We start from the raw sequence: 17,507 nt of genomic DNA on the forward strand, positions 1-17,507 counted from the left end.
AAGGATAAAACCTCAATTCTAATTATCTATTAAAATAAAAACCACCCCACTTATGTATAACATCTACGTACATGCTTTAAAAGCATTATGCAAAACAAGGCTTTCACACTGGCGGCCAACACGAGTCTTCAATGCATTTCACAGTTCTCAGAGATGTCTGCTTTATCCTGTTTTGAGGGATTCCCCTCGTTGCTCCCCAAAGTAGTCCCCATAACACTGCAGTCATCACTCTCACATTTCATTCATTTGAACAAAAAGTCTGACTTGTGGTTCTGGGCAAGTGATGTAATCTACAAGATTCCTGATCTAATTTTTAAATTTTCATACCAATAAAAAGTTTGCTCAAACTTCATTCATAAATTTATGTAGTCATGTCAAAGGCACTCATATATTGGATGTCACAAAATTTCACTTGAACATCATACAAAGCATCATGTATTTCACGTAGCTGTCAGTAAGACTGTAAGATCAATACACCAAGTCCTGAACCTTCAAACCTGCAGTGTCACATTTCCCCCACTTTAATTAGTACTGTGTTTCTAAATGTCAGAGAAGAAAAGAACTAATTTCAGTTACTTATCATTCATATTCCAATAGCATTTATTGTTTTGGTAAAAACAGCAATGTTAGTAAGATTTCATTGTGAGCACACAACATACCCTAAGTTATTTTCTGATGGATTATCCACAGACTGTGAATTCCAAGATCTCCTTTCCATGCTTCTGGACCACTTCCTTCCACTGCTGTCAGTACACAGCCAAAGAATGTTAATATTAAAACGTATGTCATAATCTTTAGGCTTAACCAGACAACATCAGCAACATAAAACAAGAAAACATATACAAGGCATCGCAAAGTGAAACACAGCCCATATGTCTCAGACTTTCTAAATTTCAATTCCTCAGAACCTAGTGACGCTTCTCATCTTTGGTATCTGCATTGTCTATGTTCTCACTTCTTCAGATATTCCTGACTAGCCCCACTTACGACCACTAGTACTCCCTACCCTCTTTATCTTATTCCATTTATCATCACTGGACTTACTTTCCAATATGAAAACAAAAGGGCCAGGGATTTAGCTCAGTGGTTCTGCCGCCTGCCTTATAAGCGCAAGGACCGGAGTTCTATCCCTGGTTCCAAAAAAATAAAAAAATGACCAATATGAGAACAAAAAAAAAAATTTAGTATATACTTGCTTTTCTGTTGTTTTCTTCCCCCGTGAAGACGAGATATTAGTACCTAGCATGTGATACACATTCAAAATCACAGAATTTGCTAATCAATCTTTGGGCTGTACGTACAATTCCCCTGGGCTATAGAGAAAATAAGTCATCTAAAGGAATCTGAAGGAGTAAAGGAAACTAAACAGAGAACACACCTTACAAAGTCCATGCAACTGATGTCCCTACTGCATACTAGTGAAGAACACAGTCCTTACACATGGACAAAGTTGGACTCCAGATCTCTTATGAGTGACACTGTGGGCAAAATTGCCTCTCCATGCCTCATTTTGCCCACTATGAGACAGAGATGATAACAGCACCAACAGTGTTATGCAATGTGGCAGTGTGTGTGAAATACTACAGTATATAGCAGAAAGTATTTCTACAGTGGAACACAATTATTACTACTGTACTCATTTCATTTAGGCTCCATAGCTTATTTTCTAGTAACTCCCAAACAATTTATGCTGAGAATGGCTATCTACTTCCTAAGTCCATACAAATGAGAAAGCAGAGAGAAGAAATAAACAAGAGCCATAAACAAGAGCAGCAAAAAAGGAAAATGAAAAATCCTAAGACCTAGATTTCTAAGGTACTGCATCATAGCACACAACAGTCCATGAAGACACCTGACCACAAGAAAAAGGTTCTACCACATCTAATAATGTTTAAAGATGGTGAGAAATTATAATTCTAAAGTTAGGTAGGTTAACTTCAAAATTTATGCAATCTTTTGGATTAAAAAAGAACTTCCACTTTCTTCAGAGTTTACCTTCTAGAGAGGGGGTACAGTAAATGAGACATTATTGTATGAGTGGTGTGGATATCTCGGCTGTAACGCCCAGTCTCCAGACATTTTTGCTATTTATGGTGAGATCATTCTTCCCTCAAGCATCTATGCCAAATGTGGATTTCAGGAGAGCAGTAAACAGTTCCATGCATGGTCTCAGTGATATTGCTACCACCTTGTAACAAATCTGTATTTATTAAACCTAATTTCCTTTAGCAACAGAATAAGCAAGGCCTACTGAGATTAGTTAAAAAAATCTAATGTTAAAATCAAAACCACATTCCAAATTTGTTAAAAGATATTTTTTGCTCAATTCTTTTGTAAAAACATTGGTCACCATTTAACATACAGCAGCAATAAAATGCACCCAGTTTACATGCATGAACAAGTCAATAAGTTGTAAAATACGGACAACACGAATTTCAAACAAACAGTACTAAAGTGGTTCACGCTGCATTTACCTTAAGTTTAGTGCTCCTAACAGAGAAATAGCTAGTGTGAGAAACAAGGAGTTCCAGTTTCAATCTGAAATAAGGTTCTTTGTGTAAGTAACATGAAATAATGGCCACAGATCATTTGCCGAAAAGGACCCATTCTTCAGAAATCACCTGTGCAAAGCACCGTATTAGAGCAGGCCAAGACCCTGAAAAATGTACATCTCCACTTAAGGTCAGAAGGGCGTTGTGTTTTGAAAACCAATTCTCTAAATGATTCAAATTTTTTTTTATTGTGACTGTGAAATACAGTATCTTTCAGTATGAAGGTTCTATATTCCAAATTTTGGCAACTTAAATAATTCTGCAGATTTTTAATTAAACTGATAAACATTCTGTAAATAATATAAATTTCATTAGTAGAAGAACTGGATTATTTTTAAGAATAACAACAAAAAAAGTTCTTTCTAAACTTATAGGCCAAGTTTCTAGATATGGGACTTAAGAAGCTAAGCACCAAAATTTAAAAAAAAAAAATTTTTTTTTGTTTCTTAAACAAAGTTAGGGAAAAAAGGATTTATACATTTACCAAAAATATTAATCACTCTAATCCTGACAGGATCAATAATTGATAATTTGATAGACTGATAATCTGAAGTTTAAAAGATATTTTTGCTTATATGTGATATATGGAAGATATAAAAGAATTTTAAGATTTCAAGTTATATAATCTTAATCAAATGAGAATGTCACACTATTTGTGCATAAGAATTTTATATACTTACTTTATACTGTGTATTTTCCTTCTCCCTCAAAATTCATGATTAATGGATATCACTAAATCATTCTGAAGTGCAGAGAATTTAATACATGTTATGAAAAAAAATCTCTGAAAATAAGAAAAAGTAACTATGTGTAAATGAAACTTAAAATAATATACCTGTAAAGAGAGTAATCATACAAGTTTGTCTTCTTGTGCATCTACTTAGCAACATTTCAGTAACCAAAATAGTAACTTTTAATTTCTTTTCCATGATGTGTCTACTCTGTTACAAACAGAAGTAATTTTTTAGCATGTGTACAGATAACATGCTAAAAAAAACTTTAAAGATTTAAAATCTGAGTCATACATGATTACATACACAAGACTGGAAATGAGCAACATTAACCAAGCATATGCTTTTTAAGCACTTGCACAAAGGAAGAAAAAGGACAAATATGGGAGAAAATATTTCTCCTTATGTAACTTTTGACTAGATTATACAACAAAAAAGCAAAATACATGATATTTAGCTCACTTCAAAAGAAATTAAATTCACTAAACATTAGAACTATGAGTGTTTAATATTCAGATTCATTCTATTCAGATGGAAGATAACACTTTTTGGAGGAAAAAAATCCTTCCCAAGCAATAGAATTTGTATCTCATTTACCTTCCAAACACCACTTCAACTTTACTTCCTGTACCATAAGCCTTCTTGACAATTTCCAATTCTACTTCTCTTAAAAAAAACTTAACCTCTTAGATTCAAGTGCTATGTCCAACTGCTTAGATTCCCCCTAATTCTATAATCTTTATTTTAAAAAACTATAAAATAATCATTTTCTTCCCTTCAGGAGTCAGAATCCACCATGTAATTACTCATTTGAGGAAAATTAAAGGCTAAAAAAAGTCACCTAGAAATAAGTACACTTGTTAGCATGTGCAGTTGTATGTAAGAGGGAGACTACATAATTGCTCTTTCTGATCAACCTCTGGCTCTTAAGACAGTATGGTCAGAAAATTAAAATGAGTAACACATACTTGAAATCTGCATTCTTTTTGAATAGATGAGAGGTAAAAATTACTGAAAATTACATGATCGTAAATGTTTACTGTGAAACAGTACAAAATTGATGCTGCCAAAAAGAGAGTAAAAAAATCTTTAACTAATATTAAGCTTAAGAAATCTGGGAAAACCTTAAGGTTGAATTGTAACTATCAGGGAATAACAACAAATGCTTTCATGCATGTACACATGATAAGTAACAAGTAAGCAAACCCAGGTCAGTACAGTACATCAACGACTGAAACTTAAATAGTATTTGATGTATAAAGAAATAGAGGGAAAAGATAAAATGCTGACTGCCATTGATGAAAAAGCATTTCAACAGTTTACACAAAACAATACTAGTTTTTTTAAAAAAAGATGTCCTAAGAAGACCAAGCCACAATAAGTTAGTGTTTTCCATAATACATGCTGAATTATTTGATCCCATATCTATACAAGGTTTCTGTCTTAATTCTTAAATGCTGTGACAGCATGTTTAATAACTGAGGTACAACAGTTTACATCTTTTTATAGGTATTCTAAGATGACTAATTTTTCTCTTCCAGTTTTTCATCTTCTTCACCTCCTCCAAAGAATATTAAAGGGAACATTCCTAGAATGCAGCCAATAGTCACTCCAACAGCTTTGCCCTAAAGAAACAAAAAAGAACATTTTTTTAAAAGTTACTATATATAGCTGAAAGAGGTATATTTGCTTAAGTATCTATGATAATAAACAACTGCATGTAGTATAAAATTCAACCATGACTGCATTTGATGATTATGGTAACTTAAATATGAAACATAAGGTACAAAAATATTCTATAACAAATCAACTTAAACTTCAAAGCAACCACAAAAAAAAACTGTCATAAAAATAACATCAAAGAAAGTCAAATAAAAAGCACTTTGAAAAAACTGTACGTATGTTTGAATGTCAGAAGAAAGGAAGGCAGGAAAAAACCCTCACCAATACTGCAGATATATTTGAGTTTGCTACCCCTTATACACATTCCTTTTCAATATTCATCCCCACATATACCTAATTATATACAGATGTAGTCATTATATCAACACGGCTTTTCTGCCTCACTTCACTCCCTACAGCAACACATTGTAATAAACTCCTTTCCATACTGCTAAATTTAATATAAAGACTTTAAACTCCTCTATAATCTACTTAAAGTTCTCCTTACCACAAAAATACACTCCTACCTTTTCACACTGTGAGTGACAGAACAATGATATTCCGTGTATACTTACCCAATTATTTACTTGAAGTCAATTATTAATATTTGTGTGTCGTCTAGACTAGTGTCACGCTGCCCACTCTTGACAAAACCACGTGTACATGTGCCAATTGCAATGTATATGTATAGATACATGTCAGCTTTTCTGCAACCTCACCTACATCTGAAAAACTTTCAATTTTTACTTGTAGAAATGGTTTAAAATGTTTATCCCTATAATAATTACAAGTTTTTCCAGCTAAGTTTCATTTCTTCATACAAACACCGAGAAATCTACTATGTGACACATTCTGTACTGGCTAAATCAGAGACAGGGACAATCAGAAGCAGTCTCTCTCCCAGAAGCTTCCATTTCGGTACACAGAGGACACAATGCCTCCGTGTCAAGCACTGCAAAAGCTCTGACAGCTACACAATCCATAGTTTTAAATAAAGTATATTCTACACACTGCCATTTAGCTAGCAGATCCTAAAGTCTTTCTAATGTAATGCAGCCAGTACACTGACAGCAGCCTGTACAATATCTTTTCAACTATATTATCTTCAGGTTCTTGTTGGTGGTGACAGTGGTAATGGTGGTAGCGGCTGCATGCCTGTGCCTGACATAAACAGTCAAATCCGTCATTTTCATTACGTCAAATGTTAAAAGGTACCACCTTCTTCAGAGCTTTAACAAGTAGAAATTTTCTTCATTCCAGAGGCTAAGTTAATCCTAGATTCTTATTTTAACTTCAACATTTGCATTTATATATTCGTAAGGACCATATTGTATTTTCGACTTCTGACTTCCTTGTATACATGAAATAACCACTGCTAATAGACTGTTTCCACTCTCATCCATTCTGTTGGAATACCTCTTACAACTGTCCATGCCAGCCAAGGCTTTCCTCCCCCTCACTTCAGGAATGCTAGTCAGTGAGTCCTAAACCAGCTGTCTCATAAAGATAGAAAGCCCCAAGGGCAGAAAAGGAGGAAGGAAGTCATTATCTTCTGACTTCCCCAATCTAGGGCCTGAAACATTGTTTAGGTGTTGTAAAAACAGTTATTTACATTTTATTATTAGTTTTTTTGTTTTGTTTTTGGTATCAGGAATCGAACTCAGGTCCTTGACCTTGCAAGGCAGGTGGCGGAATCACTGAGCCAAATCCCCGGCCCATTATTAGGTTTTACAATATCCACCCTGCAACTAATGTAACAACTCCAGTCCATCTGGAAAATTGTTTTTATCAGAAAATACGTCCCAAGTTCAAACAAGCAAATTACAAATGTGGTTTTAAAATACAACCTATAGTAACTAGAATCTGCATAGGTGTTTTTGTACCTTCTATTGTGAGTAATTTCCAGAGATAGCTTATGTCACGAATAAATGGCCAAGCACTAACCTCAAATATGTTAGACGGTGTGTAATCAAAATGCTGTGTTACAAAGCAGATTTAATCCTAACCAAAACAAGCAGAATCAACATCCAGGAATAAAATCACTGCTTCAATACACAGGTGGGAACTTTATCAAAGTACACAATAAATACAGACATACTAGTGTAGTAAACTGAGGTACTTCTGTAATAAAAATAAGGTAAATAAACCTACTTCTAGAAAGAAAACAGAATTATCAATTATGTGAGGAGATTTCCAGGAAAATAAATTTTTCCTGCTCTCAACTGTAACATGAAAACTGTAAGATAAGCTGCTAGAATGTTAGACTATCTGCTTTTCAGTTGCAAGCTGCACACTTCCCAAGTTTCGTGGAGACCTTCCCACTACAATACAAAGTGTAAAAGTCCAAATTGTTCCTTTAAAAATACCTGTCCTTACTTTTAAATATTGCATTTAAAGTGATAAATGATAGTTTTAATCTTACCTACATATATATTTCTATATATGGAAATTTTTAAACACAAATATTTATAGTACTTCCAACAAATTCATTTTAATACCTTTACTAAGACAAATTCAGTTCAACTTAATTTAAATACATCAATCTTATATATTATCTTTTCCCTTGTCTCCTATTAACATTTCAACTACTCCCATTGTGTTTTCCTCTCCCATTAGTCCATGGAAATCATACAGAAATGATCCCCCGTGAGCAGTAGTCCCATTGAGTTCCAAGAACCCCTAAGGATGCAAAATCTACAGGTGTTCAAGCCCCATAAGGAACATATGGTTCTCTGCACAGAACCTATACATCGCCTTCTGTACACTTTAAACCATCTCTTAATTACTTACAGTTCTGAATACAATGCAAGTCCCATTTAGTTGTTATATTACATTGTTTAGAGAATAATGACAAGGGGAAAGTCTGTACAGGTTCAATAATGACACAATATTTTCAAGTATTTTTCCATCTATATGGTTGGCTGAATCCACATATCAGAAGCAGGAGACACTGAAGACTGACTGTATATAGCAAATCTTCTCAGAAACCTTAAAGATGTCTTTATAGCAAGACAAACTGATTGCCATTTGTTGCTTCTTGAAACTTTTTTCCTTGCAAACCTCCAAAGGCGCTTTCATTCTATACATTTTCTCAATAGTAGGAAATTTTAGAGTGCAGCAGAATTACCTTGAAGGCTTGTTAAACACAAGTTCCCACATTTTACCTATAGATTTCTGACTCTGTAAAGCTGTAGCAGATAGACTTTAAAGTGGTCACCGGGACCTGTTCCTTTTGCTATTCATATCTTTGCATAAACTCTTCCCACAGAATACAGGCAAATACTCTAATATGCTTCTAACCAATAGGAAAGGTGACCCGTTATTCCTGTGATTACATTACATTAGGTTGTTAAGATTCCATCTTGCCAGCAGACTCATTTTCTCTCCCTTACTGGCTCTGAAGGAGGTACTTTGTCCTGACAGGCATATGGAGAGGGCCACATGGAAAGAAACTGTACTAACTTCTGGATGGGGGGACAGAGTCCAGGAGATGACAACTACCAGTCAAAGGATAGGGCAACATCTGGCCAGAAGTTTGGAGCTTAACAGCCAAGATAAAACTACAAGGCATGATCAAAAAAATACAATGAATGGAAATAAAAGTATAAATTTATTATTTTTTAAAAGAAAAGCATGGTAAATGTTCAATTTTTTAAATTTATCATAGTAAGACACACTGTCATTGATCTCACTAAAAATGCTCCATCTCTCTTGGAACACACTTATCTATCATTCCTGCCATTTTCTGAAGCATTTCTGAAAGTCCTTTTTCTTGAGTGTGTTTAGTGGCACTGTTATGGCTCCTCAGTGCCCGGAACTGATTCAAAGCCTTGAGCTTTCATGTTCATTTTTACTTTGGGGAAGAGCCACAACCTGCATGCTGCCAGATCTGGGGGATAAGATCGACAAGGCACTGTGATGCTTTAACATGCCTATCTTTCCGGTGGATGTCACTGAGCAGCAGCATTCCCCACATTTTTTATCAGACAGGTAAAGACACCCATGAAAAAGGACTTCCAGAACTGCTTCAGAAAATGGCAGACAATGAGATGAGTGTGTTGGCAACAAGGGGAAGCTTTTTGAGGGAAATTAATAGCAATATATCTTTTACTGAATAAGTTTTTAATTAAATATCTGTGGTATATTTTGGTCACCTTGGAATTTTGTGAACAACCTGTGTTGGCCTGGAAGTGGATCTAGCTCCAGGTCAAGCTCCAGACAAGAAACAAGTCCGTTCTCCTGACGCACAGAAAAGAAGAGGTGTGACATATGTTAGTCTATGCTGTGCATTTTTATATAGCAATAGCTAGGCCTATGGGGACTGACAGTTTGCATTTCTAACAAGTTCCTATGCAGTCAATCCTGCTGATCCAGAACCATTACCCTATAAAATCTCACCATCTCCTATGGTTTTAACTCTCCTTCACCTTACCAGTGAGGCTAACAGTGACCCTGCTATTTACTACTGCAATTTGTCTCATCTTAGCACTCCAATCTCTTTTATGCTGTTCAGCCTTTTTTCCCTTCATAATAATTATCAATTTCTAATACACTAAATATTTTATTACATACTTTTATTGACTTCTCTTCCCCTGCTTACTATTAAGATTCACCTGGGGGAAAAAAAGATCCTTTGGTAACATACATATTCAGAACTCTGAGAACTGTACCTTACACACAGTAGCTAAGCAATAAATATTTGTCGAATGAATGATGATTGATACCCGTCATCTCTAATTCAGACCTTGTGAACACTTGACCATTACTCCACATGCCTACCAGGCGTGTCACCACTTGCATGCCCTGCTAACACCTCAAATTCAACATGTCCACAATATTTTCCCTTACAAACTTAATTCTTCCTTTCTTTCTTGACTTAATTGGTAGCATCATGACCCATCCAGTTTCCTTCCTATTTAAGGCTTTTCACTAGTTTACCATCATTAAAATATGAGGTCTGAGCTCCTTGGGAGAGCACATAATGCCTTATCTACCTGATTCATGCTTGCTTCTCCAATGCTTTTTCTATTTACAACTCCTATGTACTATATTACTATATCCTTGTAGTACATAACTTCTTGTATTACTCCCCCTTTTTTCTTACTCATTCCCTTTTCTTGAAAGTTAGTATACTCAGAACTCTCCTGTTCATCTAGTAAATGCTTCATCAATTATTCAAAAATCAGCTTATATCTAATTACCAAAATCTCACCAAAAGAAATTTCTCCCCAAAACATTAATTCACTTACTACTGCTATTGCTCAATCTTGTGCAAATGGAATGTTTAGCTTTAGTTTTTTTGAGGAATCTCCATACTAGTTTCCATAGTAGTTGTACCAATTTACACTCCCAGCCTTTTAGGTAAAAGTATGTATCTTGAGACCATAAGTTTAAGTGAAACACATCAAAAATGAAAGTTTAAATATCACATTATTTCTCTTGTGTTAGAAATCAAAGTACACATAAGGGACAGAATGGAAGATACGGGAAAGTAGGAAGAACTTGTTCAAATGGGAAGGGAAACAACGGAGGGGAGTAGTGGAAGGGGAAGGAAGGGAAAGGGGACTTTTAAAAAAGAAAGAAAAAGAAAAAATGGAAACTGAGCTTTTGTAAATGGGGAGGGGAAGAAGGGTTGAAAGGAATGGGAAAAAAAGAATTAAGATATATGTGCAGGTACAAATTCCCCATGATGAATGTGATCACTATGTAGAGCAAACATGTATTAATAAAAAAATAAAGATAAAAAAGTAGTTATTATAATAACTAAGGAGCTGGTAAACAAATTGTTTAATTGAAAACTGCCAAGACCTGGTAATTTTAACAACTTCACACATAGCAACTTGCATCTCAAGGGCCTGAGGGTGCAGCCAGAGGCAGAGAGTGCCAGCACAGCCCTGGGTTAAGCCTCCCACACCAATTAGTCATGTACTGTCTCCCAAGTTCATTATCCTTAACCACATAAATTACTTACCAAATGTGTGCTGACGCGTGTCTGCCACATGTCAACTTGCTTTGGTGTAAGATCAGGAATTGATAAGCCTAACCTGGAAGCCAAAGCTTCAACATAACCTGCAAGTCTTTAAAAAAGAGAACAAACAGTAGATTTTAAAAGAAATGTAGAAGTGTCCTCACATAGCAAAAAAGTGATCACACAAAAAGAAGCAAGATAATTTTACTTCTGTACCTGGCACTCCAGAAATGCCACAAACATTTCTTACAACATTTACTTTTATTGTGTATAATTGTATCAGTTTTAAAATATTTTCATATTAATGTATTTAATATAGGTCAATTGACTTAGAGCAACTGCTATCAATATCTTTAAAAAAAACAATTCAAGATATACAAAAAATTTTTACAAACAATTACAATTTCTTCACATAATTATTCCAAACTCAAATCAAAGTAACGTGATATAAATTATTAAATATTATCGGAAAGCCCAAGTTTTTAAAAATGTATAGATTGGTATACAAAAACCAGCAGCCTAAAATTTTCAAGCCTACCTCAAGTATTTTATCAATTCTAAGTTATACTTACATATAATCTTACTTTATAAACTCTAAGAAAGATGACATTTGCCAATTTAACTATGTGTACCATTCAAGCCTAAGATGGATCCTAGTTATCAGTTAAGTTCTTAAAAATTGTGCATCTAAAAACCCAACAATGTGGTATTACTCAGTGATAGCAAAACCAGGATAGAGGAGAAATACTTAATTATAGACTCCTAGTAAACTCTTCACTTTTAGTCAAAAATAATTGTTTCATGGTACAATCTCAAACTAAATCACTTTAAAAATCTATGAGATTTAGTCTTATTAAATATATCAGAAAGCTATATAGTCACTATACTATCATTAACTTTAAAGGTGGAAATTGGGAAATGGAATAACTAAGAGGGTTATCATGATAGACATATCAAGAATTCCAGGGGCCAGAATTTAACCAAGTGGTTTAGCCACCTGCCTCACAAGTGCAAGGTCCCCAGTTCAATCCCCAGTACCAAAAAAAGAAAAAAGAATTCCAAGAATACAAAATTCGAATCATGATCCTAAACAAGCAAACTGCTTTTAACAGTAACCTTGGCCCAAAACTCTACTACTGTGATGATGAACCTTTTAGTGCTTTCACAATACAAACAGACCACTGCAGCCATCACACATGCCACAGGTTCACAACCTTTGCTATAGTGCACTCATCTAATACTAAGGGTTAAATCACTTATAAAGAAAGCTCTCTTTGCCTACATTACGGGACTACTTTGATTTCTATTGGCACCAAATCCAAATCACCCCACTAAAATTAGCCAAGGAAGTCACTGAGTCAACAAAGACTGAAAGAGCTAAGTTTATCATAATTACTAATGTCAATTCCTCAGCCTTCCCCAAGCTCAGAAAGCAGCCCAGGCCATCTGCTACTAGGAAGAAAGCTGGCCTCTTATAACTAGCCATCCTCAGTCTGTTTCATCATTTCTAACACATAAAATAAAGAGAGAAAATGATCAAACAAATCTATGTGTCAGGTGCTGGAGCTATGCTGTTGAGCACCTTTAGTATGCATGAGCCCTTGGGTTTAATTTCCAATAGTTATTATTATATATGATTATGTATTATGTAACTATATTTGTGTGTGTGCATGTATATGCTCTGGCCATCTCAGTCTATAGTAAACATATCTAATCAGTATTCTCAAATTTATTCTCAATTTATTCCTATCTTTGTGCTATGTGTAAGAGGAAAACAGGGATAATGATGGAAGTTCTCACTTTTAATACTGATTTATTCATAGAAATGTATGTGAAATACATCTTCAGTAAATATAACTCCATTTTATGTTATGGTAATTTTAGAGTAAATTTCTATTTATACCATAATGCAAAAGTCCTATACCCAAAACCATTAATTCTGTATGAACGGGGGTATAATCAAAGCATCTACATTTAAGGCACAACAGCCAAATATGCAGCACTATTGGCTCATAATGTTAAAATTCTAAAATTCAGCACAAAGTAAGTTGTCCCCTTTATGCTTTTCAATTAAAGGAAATCTGAGAAAAAAAAAAAAGATATGTAACTACCCAAATGCACAAATGAATAAATGAATAAACCTACCCAAGTCCAGCTAGATCTGACACAAGATTTCCCAAAGCAGCAGCTAAAAATTTAAAAATGTACAAGTGAATTGTTACAAAATAGTCAGAAAACACATAATGCATCACTATGCAATCCACTGGTCTGCAAGCATCATTACATTTATCTGATTCCACCAACTATACCTAAAATAACACACTGGATAGCTCTGAATCTCAAGAGTTTGAAACAGAGCACAAATCTGAAATCACAACATTCTACTTCCATTAAGTAACAGGTTTATTTGTTTTCTGTTATATCAGCTACTTTCCACTGTGGTTTCAAAACTAAAACATTTATGAAATATTTTATACTCAAATATGGATTTTAGTTCAGGGAATTTGGATAGCTGGACATTAAAGAAAATCATATATACAACTCTAAAGTCAACAGTCAAGAAAAAGAAATGCTTCTTGCACTAACTCACTTTGATCTCATAGTTTGTTACAATAAAACAAACATTTCAAAATCTCACTATCATGAAGAATACAGTGGTTAAGAGACAGAATTTCAATCTTACATTTTAAAATGTTTCTATCCCTCTAGAAAAATAATGAGACAAAAGATAAAAGAGGTTGGAGGTAACACTAAATTACCACAAAACTTTTCTTAACATAGACAATATAAGAGAGTGTTGTTACCCATTAGTCAACATGTACTACCTAAAATTTCTCAGAAAATAAAAAAGTGCTACATATACAAAACTAACACTCGGAAGATTATGACTAAAGAGATACATAGAAATCTCAATAAATAAACTCATTCTAATAAATTATCCTCTTCTAAATCTAACTCACCAAAATGTTTTATAGAGACAAGAGAATAGTAACAATTGCTATAATCAAATACCTGCCATCGTTGAAATTCCCAAAATAATTCCAATAGACAACTCAATCTGGGTTCCCTGAAAAATGATTAGGAAAAAGAAATCTTAAAAAGTAAAGCCAAAGTGATTATAAAACTAACAGAGTTAGCAAAAACATATAAAATAGTTATAGCAATATGTACAGCAAAATTATAGCCATAAAGTATGCAGGCAAATGCACACATAGTGAGGTGATTCACTTAACAGTTAAAACTATATATTCATGCAGAAATAACATCAATAATATTTTATTCATTGAAATTAAAGCTTTATAAAAATAGAAAATTGCAAAACACACAGAAATACAATTCATCACTAAAATTCCAGAATTTCTTTTTTTTTTCTATCACAGAGAAAGGTATTTTAAAGCTCTTTGAATGAAAGAAAGATCAAATCAGATAATCTTAATTCTGGATAATATAGCTATACTATTGTTATTTACTCTACCAAATATTAAAACTCTAAACTAATTTCTAGAGAAACCAGGGTTTGTAAAATTATCCTCGTGACATTTAGATCTTTAACCATTATGTGATGGAACTATGTAATTCATTCATAAGTAGTAACATTTAGTATAACAGGTCTGCAGTAAAAACAAGGTCCCACTGCATTTCCACTCCATTTATTTACTGAAAGTTTAAGACCTTCTAAATTTGTATCACTATCCCTCTGCTAAAGAGAGAAGGACCTGCAGTGAAGATTAAACAACCCTCACAGCCTATCCCAAAGAGGAAGCAATCCCGGGATCTACAGTGTTGTGCTAATTCAGTTCTAATCCTTTACCAAGGCTGCTACAGGGGAACTTAATTTTCAGGCTATCTCTTGAATACTGATATTTGAAAATTTTCAAATATTCATGATGGGGGGAAGAATGTTCTATTATGTAGGTATGCTGCATTATTTATAAATTATTTGCAAACTGAAAAGGTAAGTTTCCCCTAATTTTCTGGCTTGTAGGACTTTTGGTTCCACCCTCTGAGATAGTTACTGTTGAGTATGGATGAAATAACTTGATACACAAGTTTCCCAGGCACTTAAAAGTTACAAATTTTCTGAAGGCACCCAAAGAAAAACAGTTTGAAAAGAGAAAAAGGAAAAACACAGCAGTGAATGAAAAGGAATGAAGATGTATATATTTATAAATGAAAAAAAAACAAAACAACCTGGAGCACCACTATAGAAGAAAGGTCCTTCACAGCTACAGCTACAATGCTCAACAAAGACATATGCTGTCTCTAATTCAATGAATCATTGGCGAGGACCAGGAAGAACCTCTTTGCAAAAATTTGTATTCAAAAAGTATGTGCTTAATCATTTGGCTACATTTAAGATGCATAAAGATCCTCCTAAGAACATGAAAAGTTTAATAAGTTCAAAGACGGTTTGAGAGCAAGAGATGTCCCTCTTCTTTACTCTGTCCCACACTTAAATAAAATTATATGCTAACAGGTAAAGTAGGAGCTATGAATTTAATACTAGTAGCCTTAAAGCTATACCTGGCTTATCAACTTAATACAATGAATCTCCTTAATCTATCCCAGAATTCTTAAAAATTACATTCTAATTAAATTTTAAGAAAAGTAACCCCCAAATCCACTACAATATAAGTTAGAGAAAGCAATCTAATAATATGAGAAGGTAATAAACTATGAAACCCAAGGCTCGGTATAACAGCAGCCAACAATTAAGTTCTAATCCATTATAAGCAGTTACACAGGACTTGGTTCGCACAACCACAACTAGGGCAGCAGCCAGGAAAGTGCCTCTAACAGAAAGGAAGAGAGCATCGAACATCTGTGGCAAAAGAGGACAGAAGAATCCAGTAGCTCCTCACTACCTGAAAATAGCAGCTGTTCTACAAGGCCAGGAGATAATCAGTGTTTTGTTTTTTTTTAAAGGGGGTAAAAAAATTCTCCAGAAAACAATGATCACTTATTTCACTTCTTATAGACTCTACAATTGTATTATTTATCTGTTTTAGTTTCTGCATTGTTGCAACTTCTCACCAAAAAAAGTCACACTGTCTGTGACTCTTAGGGACAGTGTGGTTGCCATACCCATCGCTCCTCTCAGGTGTTGACATCAGCTTGAAAATATTTATTTCAGGAAAGATCAGTAATAAATCCCTGAAACCATATTTCAAGGTAAGCAGAATAACAAGTTACTGGGAGCCACCTCAGGCTAGTTGACTAAAAACGAAGCACAGGCCTCAACAAGACAAATAATTTGACTCTCATTATGAGTGTTTCATTTGGTTTGGTTTAGGAGCTGTATTCAAACAAAGACAGCTATCACTTTAGATATTTATTTTAAATAAGACTATACTGTAAGGTCTTATTCAGTCTAAAAAACTGCCAGCTTCCCTCTTCTAGTCTCTGTTCAACATATTCCTACCCACTCTTTATGCAAAATCTTCTTTACAATTCCCCACAGAAAAGGATAATCTCAGCATTTGAGTATCCAAAGTCCACTATACATACAATGGTTATGAAGGTGGTAGAGGGAATCTTAAGTGAAATCATGTGAAACAGTGAAGTCATGTAAAAATGAAAGAAATGTCTCCCATAAAGACCTTTTAAATCAGACAATCTATTCATGAACAGATGAAGTCTTACCTACAGCTTATAAATTCATCATAAAGGAGTTTTCATTTCAATTAGATTGGATTATATTAACTAAATAATTTACCTAACTCAAATTTAATAGCTTCAAGAAAGGTGGTATGGTTCTCAATACAGTTGTACCTCAGTTCATGAATGCTTCTGTTTGCATAAATTTGGTTCACAAATAAAAGTGTTTGGCAAAATTTTGGTTTTATTTTTGCAAACCCTACAATGGGTGACAAATAGGACTGGGGCCATCTTTCCCACACAACACAAACATGGCCATCTTTTCCAAAAATCGTAGAACAAATTAAGTTCATGAACCGAGGCACCACTGTACTTAAGTTTCTATATTCACAGATGTACAAGTTGACCAATTCTATTTTTAATATGTACATTACAAAAGTATCACAATCACCAAAAAGACTACCACTCTGGAATTACATTTTGGGGACACTCATTTAATGTGTGTCACCTTTAAACATCTGGTCTTTTCAGACTACTCAAGAATTCACCTCTACCATAACTCTGTAGCAGGATTTGGCCCTGCTGTGTGAACCCTGCATGCAAGAAATCCTATATTGCTTGTGTATTCTCCTCACATTCAGCAATTCTAAAAATCATCCCATGTTTTTTGGTTTTTGGGGGCTTGTTGTTGTTTTGTTGTGTAGGTTTTTGAGACACAGTCTCTCTCGTTCAAGCTCCAACTAGGAGCAATCCTTCTGCCTTTGCCTCCTAAGAACTGTGACTATAGGAATGCACCACTGTGCCCAGCTTCTTTGGGGGCAGACTCCTACAATACAGTCTAGCTGTGCTATAAATAATAGGTAATGCAATGTTTCTCAAAGTTAGTCAGTGTCAGACTCTCAGTTCTAACTCAGAGAACTTTGATGTTCTCAAATTTTAAGTTTAAATTGAGAACTCATAAAATGGATATTCCTTTGTCCTACTAGGATACAGTTA

The 17,507-nt window shown here is 34.4% G+C and overlaps 1 protein-coding gene across 1 annotated transcript in view; it reads right to left on the reverse strand.

Annotated features, from left to right (window-relative positions):
- Positions 1–1,153: 1,153 nt before the first annotated feature.
- Positions 1,154–17,507, reverse strand: part of Tmem65 (transmembrane protein 65) — a 47,645-nt gene continuing 31,291 nt past the window's right edge. Inside the window, exons 4-7 of the mRNA XM_033760848.1 lie at positions 13,926–13,980; positions 13,059–13,101; positions 10,917–11,022; positions 1,154–4,908 (exon numbers count right to left, since the gene is read on the reverse strand). Of these exons, the coding sequence (XP_033616739.1) occupies positions 4,807–4,908; positions 10,917–11,022; positions 13,059–13,101; positions 13,926–13,980 (306 nt within the window). The 3' untranslated portion in view covers positions 1,154–4,806. The remainder of the gene's footprint in view (positions 4,909–10,916; positions 11,023–13,058; positions 13,102–13,925; positions 13,981–17,507) is intronic.

The sequence above is a fragment of the Fukomys damarensis genome, unplaced genomic scaffold (genome assembly GCF_012274545.1).
Source record: "Fukomys damarensis isolate Sample0158 unplaced genomic scaffold, DMR_v1.0_HiC HiC_scaffold_5, whole genome shotgun sequence".
Lineage (NCBI taxonomy): Eukaryota > Metazoa > Chordata > Mammalia > Rodentia > Bathyergidae > Fukomys > Fukomys damarensis.